Source organism: Marmota flaviventris, chromosome 9 (assembly GCF_047511675.1).
Source record: "Marmota flaviventris isolate mMarFla1 chromosome 9, mMarFla1.hap1, whole genome shotgun sequence".
Classification (NCBI taxonomy): Eukaryota; Metazoa; Chordata; class Mammalia; order Rodentia; family Sciuridae; genus Marmota; species Marmota flaviventris.
In genome coordinates this window covers 22,403,762-22,417,126 of record NC_092506.1, presented here as the reverse complement: position 1 = coordinate 22,417,126, position 13,365 = coordinate 22,403,762, and the positions used below count along the sequence as shown (strand labels likewise).

Here is a 13,365-nt window from a genome sequence, read left to right as displayed (position 1 = left end):
GGTGCACTCTGTTCGCCCTGGATGGCTCCTCTGCATTACGCTCCCATGGCAACCGGCCCTTCTCAAAGGTGCTTGGTGTGCTCTGGCATCTGACTTGCTCCAAACCTGTCTTCTCTAGACTTTGGATTGTCTGTGCAGTGGAACAGAGGCTGGGCCTGTGTTTCAGCTGCTGCAGTGCAGTATAAGTCTGGCACGTAGAGCTGGCTCATACCTAATATGTGGAATCAGTGGAAGGGTCCGCAGCAGGGATGTGGCGGGCCCTTGTCTAACTTTTTAGCTGTAGTCTCTTTAAATGTTGTGTTATTGGGCTGCAGTTGTGGCTCAGCGGTAGTAGAGTACTTGCCTGCCGATGTGAGGCCCTGGGTTCGATCCTCAGCACCATATAAAAATAAATAATAAAAAAAATGTTGTGTTATTGCATGATGAGAACTCCATGAGCTTTAAACAATGCTAATGAAAACTCCTTTTTAAGTGCCAACATACAAAGGTGACTGAAATTACAAACCTGAAGATATCATACCCATTCAGAGAAGCTGAGTGTGATGGCACACACCTGTAATCCCAGCTGTCTGAGAGGCTGAGGCAGAAGGATCATAAGTCGGAGGTCAGCCTAGTCAATTTACCGAGACCCTATCTCAGAATAAAATAAAAATGGCAGCTGGGGGGAGGTAGAGCTTAATGGTAGGGCATATCGGGATCAATCCCCAGTACTGCAAAAAACAAACACAAAACTCATGCTTGGTGGTAGAAATGGGTCTTAAGGGAATAGTTTGCTTGGAAACCATTAGAACCATCCTCTGAGCATCCCAGGTTTCCCCTTATCAACCTTCATGGGTTGAGAAGTACAAGAAAGCTTCCCAGGAGAGAAAGTAGCTCTCCTCCATGTGTGGTTTACTGGGGGACCTGGAACCAAACTCTGAAACTTAGGGGGGGGCAAATGTTGTTATTTAGTCAGTGCACAAATCCCAGATCAGCTGGAGACATTTTTTCCTTGTCCTTCAGCAAGTGCAAAGAGAAACTGAGTTGTTCATGAACTTGTCTCAGATCATCTTCCTGAATTTTTTTTCCTTGAAATAGACTCCTACAGTTGATGTAATTTGTTTTTATTATTTTTGAGTTGAGATTAATTCATATAGTATAAATTCATTGTTTTAAAATTATAATTCAGTGGTTTTTAATATACAAACAAAGTTGTGCAACTGTTAGTACTACTATTTAATTTGAGAACATTTTCATTACTCCAGAAATAAAAATAAAATAAAATCCATACCTGCTTGTAGTCACTTCTGATCCCTGTGCCCAGGAATAACCATTCTTCTCTTCTGTCTCTATGTGTCTGATTACCCTGGATATTTTCTTTAGATGTGATACAATATCACATGCAGTATTGTCTTTTCTTCTTATCACAAAGTTTTCAGGATTTATCCATATTGTAACATGGAATCAGCATGTCATTTCTTTTTTGGCAGAATAGTATTTCATCATTTAGACACATATACCACATTTTCTTTATCATTTGATGTATCATTTTGTATTAGTTTATGGAAATTGGAGTTATTTTCACTTTTTAGCTACTATGAGTAATGTTGCTATGAACATTTGTATATGGGTTTTTAGGTAAACCTGTTTTCAGTTCTGTCAGATATATACTTAGGAGTGGAATTACTGGGCTTTGTGGTAACTCGATATTTTAACTTTTTGAGGAACTGCCAGACCATTTCCCATGGTGGCTGTACCATTTTACATCCAATTGACAGTGTATAAAGGTTCCAGTTTTCCACACCTGTGCCAACACTTGTTATTGTCTGCATTGATTCTAGCCATCCTACTGGATATGAAGTAGTACCTCATTGTGGTTTTGATTTGCATTTCCCTAATGATTAATAATTTCAAGCACCTTTTCATGTGCTTATTGGATGTTTATATAACTGCTTTGGAGAAATGTCTATTCAGATTATTTGCCATATATATCTCCTAATATATATGTATTGGTGGTACTGGGGATTGAACCCAGGGCCTCATGTGGGCTAAGCTGCATTCACATTCTACCACTAAGCTACATCCAGCTCCAGTTGCCAATTTTAAAATTCAGTAGTCATCTTATAGAGCTCTGAGAGTTTTTTTTTTTTAATTTTTTATTGTTGGTTGTTCAAAACATTACATAGTTCTTGATATATCATATTTCACACTTTGATTCAAGTGGGTTATGAACTCCCATTTTTACCCCGTATACAAATTGCAGAATCATCAGTTACACATCCATTGATTTACATATTGCCATACTAGTGTCTGTTGTATTCTGCTGCCTTTCCTATCCTCTACTATCCCCCCTCCCCTCCCCTCCCCTCTTCTCTCTCTACCCCCTCTACTGTCATTCATTTCTCCCCCTTGTATTATTTTCCCCTTTCCCCTCACTTCCTCTTGTATGAAATTTTGTATAACCCTGAGGGTCTCCTTCCATTTCCATGCAATTTCCCTTCTCTCTCCCTTTCCCTCCCACCTCTCATCCCAGTTTAATGTTAATCTTGTTCTCATGCTCTTAGTCCCTACTCTGTTCTTAGTTACACTCCTTATATCAAAGAAGACATTTGGCATTTGTTTTTTAGGGATTGGCTAGCTTCACTTAGCATAATCTGCTCTAATGCCATCCATTTCCCTGCAAATTCTGATTTTGTCATTTTTTTATATATTCCAGACACTAGACCCTTATTGGATCTGTGATTTGCAAATATTTTCTCCCATTCTGTAGGTTGCTTTTCACTTTGTTGATAGTGTCCTTTGAGGCACAAAAGTTCTTACTTTGATGGAGTCCCACTTATTTATTTCTCCTTTTGCTGCTCATACTTTTCGTGTAGTATTAATGTTTAGGAAACTTGCCTGATCCAGGGTTGTAAAAATTTACACTTATATTTTCTTCTAAGAATTTTAATTTTTCAGCTCCTACATTTATGGTTGTGATTTCTTTCAAGTTAATTTTTGTATATGGTGTGAGGTAGGAGCCTAACTCCATTATTTTGCATGTAAATAATCTTGTCATCTTAGCATCACTTGTTGAAAGGAGTGTTTTCTTATTGAATGATCTTGGTATTCTTATTGACAGTCAGCTGTACGTAGATATATGCTTTATTTCTGGATTCTTGATCTATATGTCAATTCTAATGCCAGTACCACACTGGCTTGATTACTGTAGCTTTGTATTTAGTTTTGAAATAGGTAAATGTGAGTCCTAAACTTTTTTACTTTTTTAAGGTTTTTCTGGTCAAGGTCTCTTGCTTTTTAGTTATTTTTGTTATACTGTAACTTGAATAAGAACAAACAAAAAATAATCTAAACTCCTTGTGCTTATACAACTATAAAACTAAGACAAAGTTACAAATTAAATATTAACATATTTACAAAACTTATAGCATTCACATTAACACAATTTAATGCAATAGATGAGTTTTTCTTTGAAATGAAGTTGCATCTTTTAAGGTGAATATGGCATTGGCAGTGGTCTCATGGGGGTTAGCAAGCCTGTGCCGTTGTATGCCGAGTGTCAGTGTACCTTTTACTGCATGCTTTCTATTTGAACCCCTAGGAAGCTTACCTTTATATAACTTATTGTTATATATTGTGACATCATTTATCTTCATCTGATATGTGATATGTGATTCATATTTTTCACAACATTTTATTCTGAACATTTTTGTGTGAACATAATTGTTACCCATCACCTAGATCCTACTATTTGCATTTTGCTATAATTGCTTTGTATGATTTACATTTTAAGTTTTTCCCTCTTCTCATTGGCTCACTAAATACAACAGTTTCTCTGTTGCTATAACTGAGTACCATACACAGAGTAGTTTATAAAGAATAAAACTTTATATGACTTATTGTTTTGATGGTTGGGAAATTCATCATTGGGCTGCTGCATCTGGTCAGGTTCTTCTTGCTCATGGGGACTGTTGAGTCCCAGAATAGCGCAGGGCACTGTGTGGCAAGACAGAACATTCCTGCTCAGGCCTCTTCTCCTCTACTTCTCAGGAAGCCACAGCCCCGTTGGATTAGGGCCCCACCCTGATGGCCTCAGCTAACCTAGTTACCCTCCAGAGGTCTCATCTCCAAATACCATGGTCAAATCAAGTTCCCATGCTCTTAACTCCACAGTAGGGATTAAATTTCAACATGAGTTTTGGTAGAAATATTTAAACCATCATTAAATGTGAGCAAAAATATGCCTATTCTAAATTTTTGATTGCCATCAAAATGAAAATACTAAGATAATTCTTATGGAGAATTTATAGATTTGTAGACTAGAGAAACAGTTCAGTACTCTGTTTTGAAGCTCAATTTCTGTACGTTGAGAAAGGGTGGTCTGCATGGGCAGCCGGGGCCCTCTGTAGCTTTGTAGTTAGTTTTGAAATAGGTAAATGTGAGTCCCAAAACTTTTTTACTTTTTTAAGGTTTTTCTGGTCAAGGTCTCTTGCAAGTTTCTGACTTGTGTGCCAAGGATCTTAATTTGGCATGTTTTTATAGCACAAATATGAACAACTATTGTAAGTAGAAAGGTTACTCCTCTGATTGATGCTTCTGTGAGCATTTACTAAATTAGTTATGTGATTCAACAACAACAAAAAAATTACCCTTTTTCCCGGAGTTCTGGAAATTATTTAATTCAGTTCATGGCGAAGCTTTATGGAAGGCCTATTTGAACCAACTCTTGGGCTCAACAAGGTGAAGGAAATTAGCTTGTTCCCCAGGGGACATTTGGCAGTGTATAGACAGTTTTGATTGTCACCATTGAGGAGCATGTATGTATGCCAAGGGACCCTGAGGCCCCCGTTTCCATGACTTGTTAGGGGACCTGGCGACTCGGTGTGTGGCTATGCTGGTGGCATGGGTGCTCTCTGCTGCAGGGGTGAAACTCAGACCCCCAGCAGGAAGCAGGTGGTCAGCACATACCATATGCTTTGCACGGTTTGCTCGTCGAGAGCCTCTCACCAGTTCAGAGGATGATGGGGACCTTCCCCGAATCCAGGTTCCCAGAAGCCAGTCAAGGTGCCAGTCTTAGAAGCAAGTCTTTCAAAGGACAGAAACTAGACTTGTGACATTGGCTCTTTTGCACAGCCCCCCCTCCCTCCAGAGCAAGTGAGTGCCAGCGTTGGTGTGGTACGGCTGAGAAACCCCAGAGAGGCAGTGGGCATGAGGATCGATCTGTTGGGGGCTCGGCTGCCTCTGGCCTGCCTTAGATACAGCTTCCTTGAGACCGCTTATTCTGTTTGATGCTGTAATCCAGCTCTGTTCTATTGGTTTAGGACTCTTAATTCCCTCCAGATTTAATCCAGGGAAGAAAACACTGAGAAGATTTAGTCAAAACAAAAAGGAGAACAGACCACTTGGAGCAATAAAGATCATTTTCAAATAATTAATGTCAGAGACTTAAACTGTTATATTGGTGGTATTTTCCTAGTAATTTGAACTCTAGTTTATATGTATAGATATACTGAATTTAAGATCTTTAACTAGATCACTGAAGGTTTCAGTTAGTGTGTAAAGTTCTGTGGTTCAGTCATTGGGTAAAGAACCTGGTGCAGTGTCAGTGGAGGGCTGTGTGTGTGTGCGGGGGGGGCGGGGGGCTTGTGGGTACCACCCTCCACTGTGGCCCAGGGCTGGGTCTCAGCAGCCTGGCTGGGCTCTGCTCTCTGGCCTGTGTCCAGTCTGGCAGCAGAGGCACTGCTTTCATAGAGAACCCCTGTCCCCCAAACAAAGGACAACCATAGAGGTAAAGACACGTCTTCCAGGAACCTGGGCCAGGGCAGGGTGGCTTTGCTGCCCTACGTGAGAGTTGCTTTCTGAGGGAATTCCCACACCTCCCGAGGCTACAGGAGGAGTGAGGGGAGGGAGGGCTGTTTTTGTTTTTATTTTAAATCTCTCCCAGTAGTTTTTCAATGGGAAGCCGAGGATTGTTGCTATTGATAGCTTCTTCTCACAGCTGTGTTGGCCCCAGCTGGAATTCTTGTCATTTTCCTTCTAAAAGGAACTAAATTGGGAGTTTACCTCCATTACTATTGAGGGCAACTTCAAGTTCTCAGCATGATTTTACTTAAATTTAGATATCAGGCTGCTGGGAGGAAACATGAAAGGCGTAGCTAGTAATTTTAGTCTTTGAAAGAAAAACAAATCCACCTTTAAATTTCGTTTGCTTAAAACCAAAATGAGCATACCCTCTCAAACTGCCTGTCGGGTCAGGGAGGGCCAGCAGGCGGGCAGCAGGGGAACACGGTCAGCCTCTTGTTCACATTTGTACGTCCATGTGGGAGACAGAGCCCGGTGGAGTGGGGATCCTGTGCTCCTGGTAACAGCGTCTGGAACGGAACTTTGTTTCTTAACAGTGAAATCTAACTCTGCGTCTGTCTCCTCAAGAGTTGCTTTGGGCAGTGCACATGGACATCTCTGTGTGGATCTTTGTGTGTGATCTTTGTGTCTGTGCATCTGAAAGTCGTGCATTCGTGTTGGTACCACCAGTTCTGTCCAGCACTGCAAGGCCTTCTGGTCTTCTCTGTTTGCATATTGGTTGTACCCTTCTCCGGCTCCCGTCATCCTCAGTGTCTTTATGGGGACTGATGGACCTTTCCATGTCTTTCCATGTTTGTACATAATCAGGCGTTGCTGCCACCTCCCCACACTACACAAGTCCTCCTCACCTGCCCAGACTCTCCCGTGCTGCACTTCACTGCTGTCCCCCCACCCCGGTCCACCTTCCTCATGCTTCTCAGTTCTACCTCTGGAGTGATGCTACCATTGCTGTCATCCTTCTGCCACCTGGGCACTTTTGCAGCCTGCCCAGGCTTTGGCACTATCTGGGCTGCCCACCTGCCCTCCTAACCACATCCCTTGCTGGGTGGCCACCACAGCTACCCCATTGCCAGTCCCCAGTGCAGAAGGCCTGCTCTCCCTTCTTGGGCTCTGATGCCCTGTGCCAGGCCATACACTGGTCTCCAGTAAGTAGAAGCTCTCACCTCACTCTGGCTTCAACATTCCAGGTGCGCTGTCTCCTTCACCATCCCTGCCATGCAGAAAAGGGACCAGTCTGTACATCTAACACAAGCTGTCTCCCTGATGAGCCTTCCAGAGCTTTCTTCTCTCCACCTTATCCTCTAACCTGGATCTCAGCCCACCTAGGACAGCTCTGTCAAGTACAACTTTCTGCGAAGAAAGATGGCCTGCATTTGTGTTTTCAGTTCGCCACCAGCCACACATGGCTATCGAGCACTGGAAATACAGCTAGAGTGCCTGAGGAACTGGATTTTAAATTTTATTTAATTTTCATTAAGCCTAAGTGGCTGCCTATAGCTGATTTCTCCTAGACAGTGAAGTTCTAGCAAATCTGCTGGCCCTGTTCTGTCCTAACTGTAATGTGGGAAATGCCCTTTTGCTCTTAGTTCAGCTAAACAAAGAAATTGCCAAAAGAGAGAGTCTGGGGGGTCACAGAGCTGGCTGTGGAGGATGCCGTGCCCCTCTCTGGGCTTATTTAGTGGCTCTGCCTGGTTGGCAGGTGTTCACCTTCCTTACCTATTGCTTGGTGCCCCCTGCCCTGGAGTTTCATGCTCTAGGAAGGAAACTGACCTCCTCAGCTGGAGAGGGTCTCTTCTTTGGCTGTGGGTTTCTATGGTAAGGCTCTCCTCAGCTGGAGGCTACAAATAAATATAAGAAATTAAGGGGAGAAAAGCAAGCAAGCAAAATGGAGATGAGTTCACAACCCACAGGCTTTTGGTTCTTCCTGAAGCATGGTGTCATCCCGGCTTGCCTGATGGTGCTGCCCATGACACGTAGAGCCCTGGTGTTTCTCTGGGCCTGAGCCGTTTGGACTAGATGTAAGCGATGCTGCTTGCGGGTCCCGTGGTGTTTCATTTCTTCCTGGACCTGCTGTATACGTGCCTTCTCTTTGGTGGTGATTTCTGGTAGTTCCCCTTCATGCCCTGGACTTTGGCACTGTCTGGGCTGCCCACCTACCTTCCAGGAAGTAATTACTTTCCATCTTCTCCCCAAAATCTTTCCCTTGACTTCAGACTTACTAACTTACTTTGTGTTCACTGTTATTTATTTATTTGAGGTTCAGTCCTACCTTTTGCCCAGGCTGGCCTTGAGCTCCTGGTTTCAAGTGATCTTCCTGACTCAGCGTCCTGACTAGCTGGAACGACAGTTATGTGCCACTGTGCCTGGCTTTTATGTTCATATTTTTGTCTCTTATGAAGATCTACATAGCATTAGACTCTTAGAAATCCTTTTTGCCCTCCATATTCTTTTAAGCATCGTTGGACACCCATGCTTTGGGAATATAGATTTTTCTGCTTCTAATTTTCAACTTCCATTACTGTCCTTGTGGCTTTGACATTGGGGATTCTTTCCTTGGAGCCTCTGCCTGGTGTAGGGATGCCGTTCCACTGTGCTACCCATAGAGTAGAATCCCCCACCTCCCTGTTTGAAGAATGCAGCCAACTCTCAGTTTCTTTTCAGAGTCGAGAGTCAGATTTAACTAATGATAACATTTTGATGTTCTTTCCAAATAACCAGTCAGTCAGCTTCTGTGTCTCTGCACACAAATGTATTCATAGCATGGGTTCCAGGCATGTACTCATAGAGTGCTGTCTAGGCTTGGCATATAATGAGCACTTCCTTACCGCACTGAGAACTTTCCCAAGTAAAACTTTTATGATTACATACTATTTCAGAATGTGAACAAATAATACCTTATCTTCTTCCAGTATGTAATATTTTAAATATTCAGTAATGCCACAGAGTATAATTTCCAAAAGACAAAAATCAGTGGATATCAAGACTGGTAAGCCAGCACTTGTTGCTGTGAGTTGAATATCAAAGTTTGTTTAACCTTGACTGACATGCCAACTGCAGGTTTCCAGTCACCTTCTCTTCTCTTTGTAGTCCTCGGCGATACTTCCTCCTGTCCTCTCAGATGGCTGTCCATCCCGAGTACAGAGAGGACCTAGACGCTCTGCAGGCCAAACATGGAGGGTCGGTGTTGGTGCTGGATAAGTGCAGCAACCTCTCAGAGGGTGCCCTTTCTGTCCGCAAGCGCTGCCACAAGCACCAGGTCTTCGATTACCCGCAGGTGCTGCAGGTGAGTGTCGTTCATGACCTCTGTTGGGCTTAGGAGAGGTCACTTCCCAGGGTTGCAGCTGATCCTAGCAAACAGAAGTTGTTTGTTTTCCACATGCAACTAGGAACATTACCCAAAGGGAGAAGAAAATGGAATATTGCTCTTTGCCATGAACTTAGACCTCCAGGTGCCGGGGTGTCTGGTTTACTGTGTTCATAGGAAGCTTGGTCTGTGAGAGTTCAGGCTCCTTTCAGATACTCACTGTATTTCACCAGTATAGATCTGGTAGATGTACAGGAAGCCACATGGACAAAGCAGGCAGGTGCCTTTGCTCTTACCTCTGTGCTCCTGGGCCATCTAGAGACATCCTTCTTTAAGGTGGCAACTTGCTTTGCCGGCCCTGCTAGCCCACAAGACTGCAGTCAGCTTTCCCTGGGAGTGCAGGGTTTTTGGGGTTGTTTTCATTTTGGTTTTGGTGTTTACTTCAATTGTGTGTACCTCCACAGACAAAGGCAAACCATCCCTTTAGGGGTGTCTTAGAGGTGTTTAGCATCCAAGGGCACGGGGGCTGGGGAAGGAGAATATAAGCCTCGTTCATGTAAATATTCAAAATTCAAAATTGTTCAGGAGAAATATCAAGGAGCTAGTGTGATTTTTTTTTTTTTTAAATCTCCTGAGAGCGGGCCCATGCTGAGATTGTTAAAATACTTTCTTTCAAGAAACGTGGCTCTTCCTCTGGAATGTCTGACTGATAACAGTGGTGATGTGAGCAGGAGTAGTTTATTAACCCTATCTAGACAGGAGAAGTGGTTATCACACTTGTGTCCACATGTGGGCGCCCCTCGGGCGGCAAGCCTTCCACCTGCAGCTCCAGGTGCTGCGGTCTTGCTCCATCTTCCTCTCTCCCCAGGGGGGTTTGGGATTTTGAGTTTCTTCCCTTCTTTCATTTCTGAACTTTCCTTTTCTCTAGAGATTAGATGATGTTTTACTTTTCAACATTTTTTTTTCTCTGAAAAGGTACAACCTGGGAGAAACTGAGTGTTCGGGAAGGAATCGTCCCTTATTATGGTCCCCAGCTGTCTTTCCTCTGTTCCTCTCTCATTTTCCCAAGCACTCCCACATGTGGGGAGGCATTTAATGGAGGGAGTGAAGAAGAGATTTTTTTTTTTTTTTGACATCTTTCTTTCGTTGGGTTCATTGTTTCTAGACTAAACGTGTCTGTCTTCATGTCTTTTCAAAGGCATTGCATTCCTAATTGAATGTCTTCTGCGTGCAGACACTGCTAAAAGCCCCGGGAGTAGGAAGATGAGTGGCGATTTGATCTCTCCCTTTAGGGGCTCCTCTAGAGGGCCCTGTGTTCCCCGGTAATGGGGGTGTGGTAAGCGCTGTAAGCGGTGTCAGCAGTGGCCCTGGCTTGCTCACGCAGTCCACCAGTGCTAAGGGAAGCTAGGCTGCAGGAGCCCATGAGGTGGCCTGTGCCGAGGAAGACTTGGTTGGCTTTGAACCCGTGCAGAACACCAGTTCAGACGTCATTTAAATGACACTGAAGAGTAGCAACATGAAGGCTCACAGCCAGTTAAGCTTGTCAGTGTTTGATGTGTGTGAACTATGGTCTTGGTCTTTTCTGAATCTAGGTGCCTCGGTGTCGCTTGGTTTTACGCCTTGAAGGGGCTCATGGTCCAAGGGATGGCAAGGCTGGTTGGTAATCCCTACCCTCTGCTTGTGCTCTTGCAGGAGGCTACTTTCTGTGTGGTCCTTCGTGGTGCTCGGCTGGGCCAGGCTGTGTTGAGTGACGTGCTGCAGGCTGGTTGTGTCCCCGTAGTCATTGCCGACTCCTATGTTCTGCCTTTCTCTGAAGTTCTGGACTGGAAGAGGTGGGTATTCCCGTCTCGTCAACTTTAGCTGGTCGGTCTGCAAGCAGTAGAAATCAACAGCCCCTTGGTGACTGTAATGCGTACCTAGGCTGGAGAACGACAGGGTGAGCATCCGTAATCTGAAAATGCAAAATCAGATATGCTCCAAAATTGGAAATTTTCTGAGCACTGTCATGATGCCACCAGTGGAAAATTCCACCTCATATGATAGGTCCCAGTCTAAATGCAGGTGTACTGTGCAGTTACCTTCAGTTCACGCATGTAGGTTGTATATGAGGCCTAAATGAATTTCTTGTTCAGTCATGGGTCCTGTCCCCAAGATGTCTCATTGTGTATGCAAATATTCTAAAATCTGAAAACATTCAAAATCTTAAGCACCTGGTCTAGCTTTTTGAATAAGGGATGGCCCACCTGTATTCCTTTGGTCCTGTTCTGTTGTATTTTCCATCTGGAGACTTAGCACATTGGCTTAGAGCAGTTCATAGATTGAGGCCTCTGGCCCAAATTTGCAGGATAGCTATTTCTGTAAGTAAAATTTGATTGAAACTATTGTCATGTTACTTGAGTGATTGCACAGAGACTGCAGCTTACCAAACTTGAAATATTTACTATTTGGCCCTTTCCACAAAGCAGTTCCCAGCTCCTAGCCGAGAGCAGTAGTTTTCAGCTGATAGGGGAGTAGGCTCACCTGAGAGGAGGAGTTGTTGTTGTTGTTATTTTATGGCACTGGGGGTTGAGCCCAGGACCTTATGCATGCTAACCAATCTCTCTTCCATGAACTACATCCTCCCTATTTGAGATAGGGTCTTGCTAAGTTGCCCAGGATGGCCTCAAACTTGTGATTCTCTAGCCTCAGCCTCCCAAGTCACTGGGATTATAGGTGTGTGCCACCACTTCTGGCCCTATCCTTGGAGATTCTGAATTTTAAAACCACCCTTAACATGATTTGTAGCCTCCACAGACTGCCATGGCTACAGATTTTCTGTTGAATTTGTACAATGATCTGGCTGGTATTGGAGAGCCTCTGCCTGGGGGTATACTTAGAAACATCCCCAGGGATAAGTACAACTGGGATCCTGCCTTGTGCTGTTCCTGGTCTTGCCCACTGTTCTCAGCTTTATTTCCCTGAGACTTTGGTGGTTTGTGTTGCAAACTGATTCCTTAGTTGTGTCCCTCTCAGTCCTGCCCTTGCCTCAGATGCTTGACTGCTGTCTTTATCTCATGGCTTTTTTGATATTTATCCAAGTCTGATCTCCACAGGTATTTGAACAATTTAAATAGCACTGTTTCATTCGTTTAGTTATTCATCCCATATTTATTGAAAGCCTATTGTGAATAACACAGTTTCTGCTTCTGAGGAGACAAGGACCTGGGGGTGGGGTGGGGTGGGAAGACAAACCATTGATTAAGGTTGAATATCCCTTGAACATTCCTTATCCGAAATGCTAGGCACCTGAAGTGTTTTAGGTTTTAGTACATTGGCATACACATAACAAGATATCTTGGGGAAGAGACCCAGATCTAAACATGAAATTCATTGAGTTTTTTGTTTGTTTGTTTTGGTATGGGGGATTGAGCTCAGGGGCACTTGATCACCGAGCCCCATCCCCAGCCCTATTTTGTATTTGATTTAGAGACAGGGGCTCACTGAGTTGCTTAGCACCTTGCTTTTTTGCTGAGGGTAGCTTTGAACTTTCCATCCTCCTGCCTCATCCTCCCGAGCTGCTGGGATCACAGGTGTGCTCCACTGCACCTGGCTCACTGATGTTTTATAATCTACCTTATGGCCTGAAGGAAATGTCATACATGATTTTGTGCATGAAACAGTTTCACAGTGTGGAATTTTCTACTTGTGGCATCATGTTGGCACTCCAGAGTTTTCAGATTTTGGAGCATTTTGGATTTTGGACTTTTGTATGAGGGATGCGCAACCTGCCCAGCTTTCTGTGATGAATGCCATGGCAGATGTACTCACAGGGGCTGTGAAAACCCAGAAAAGGGAAGAATGTGAGGTTATTCGCTATATTGTAGAGAAGCGATGAGCTACTTCTAGCATTTAACTGCCTATGAAAACATTTATTGAGCACATTTTATTTGCCAGGCATTGTTAGGAACACAGATACCAGAATGTGCAAGGTCAAACCTTTGCTCCCAGAAGCTCATGGTTTTTAGTAGTGGAAGACAAACAACTATGCCAGCAATTACCAAAACTGTGACATGACATAGCCCTGGCAGGACGGGATGCTAGAAAAGTGAAAAGGAGGTAGCCATTGTTGTTGGTGGGTCAGTGAGGGTTTCTTAGAGTTGGTGATTTGAGCTGGGCATGAATGCCCATTTCTATGAGAATAGACCTGCTTGGGTAGTTGTGATTATGGATAAGTGGTGGAA

General features: G+C 43.7%; 1 protein-coding gene across 2 annotated transcripts in view; it reads left to right on the top strand.

Annotated features, from left to right (window-relative positions):
* Positions 1–13,365, top strand: part of Ext2 (exostosin glycosyltransferase 2) — a 145,314-nt gene that overhangs the window by 16,057 nt on the left and 115,892 nt on the right. For both annotated transcript variants that reach the window (XM_071616288.1, XM_027936441.2), the window contains exons 5-6: positions 8,929–9,124; positions 10,838–10,977. In XM_071616288.1, coding sequence (XP_071472389.1) covers positions 8,929–9,124; positions 10,838–10,977 — 336 coding nt within the window. The remainder of the gene's footprint in view (positions 1–8,928; positions 9,125–10,837; positions 10,978–13,365) is intronic.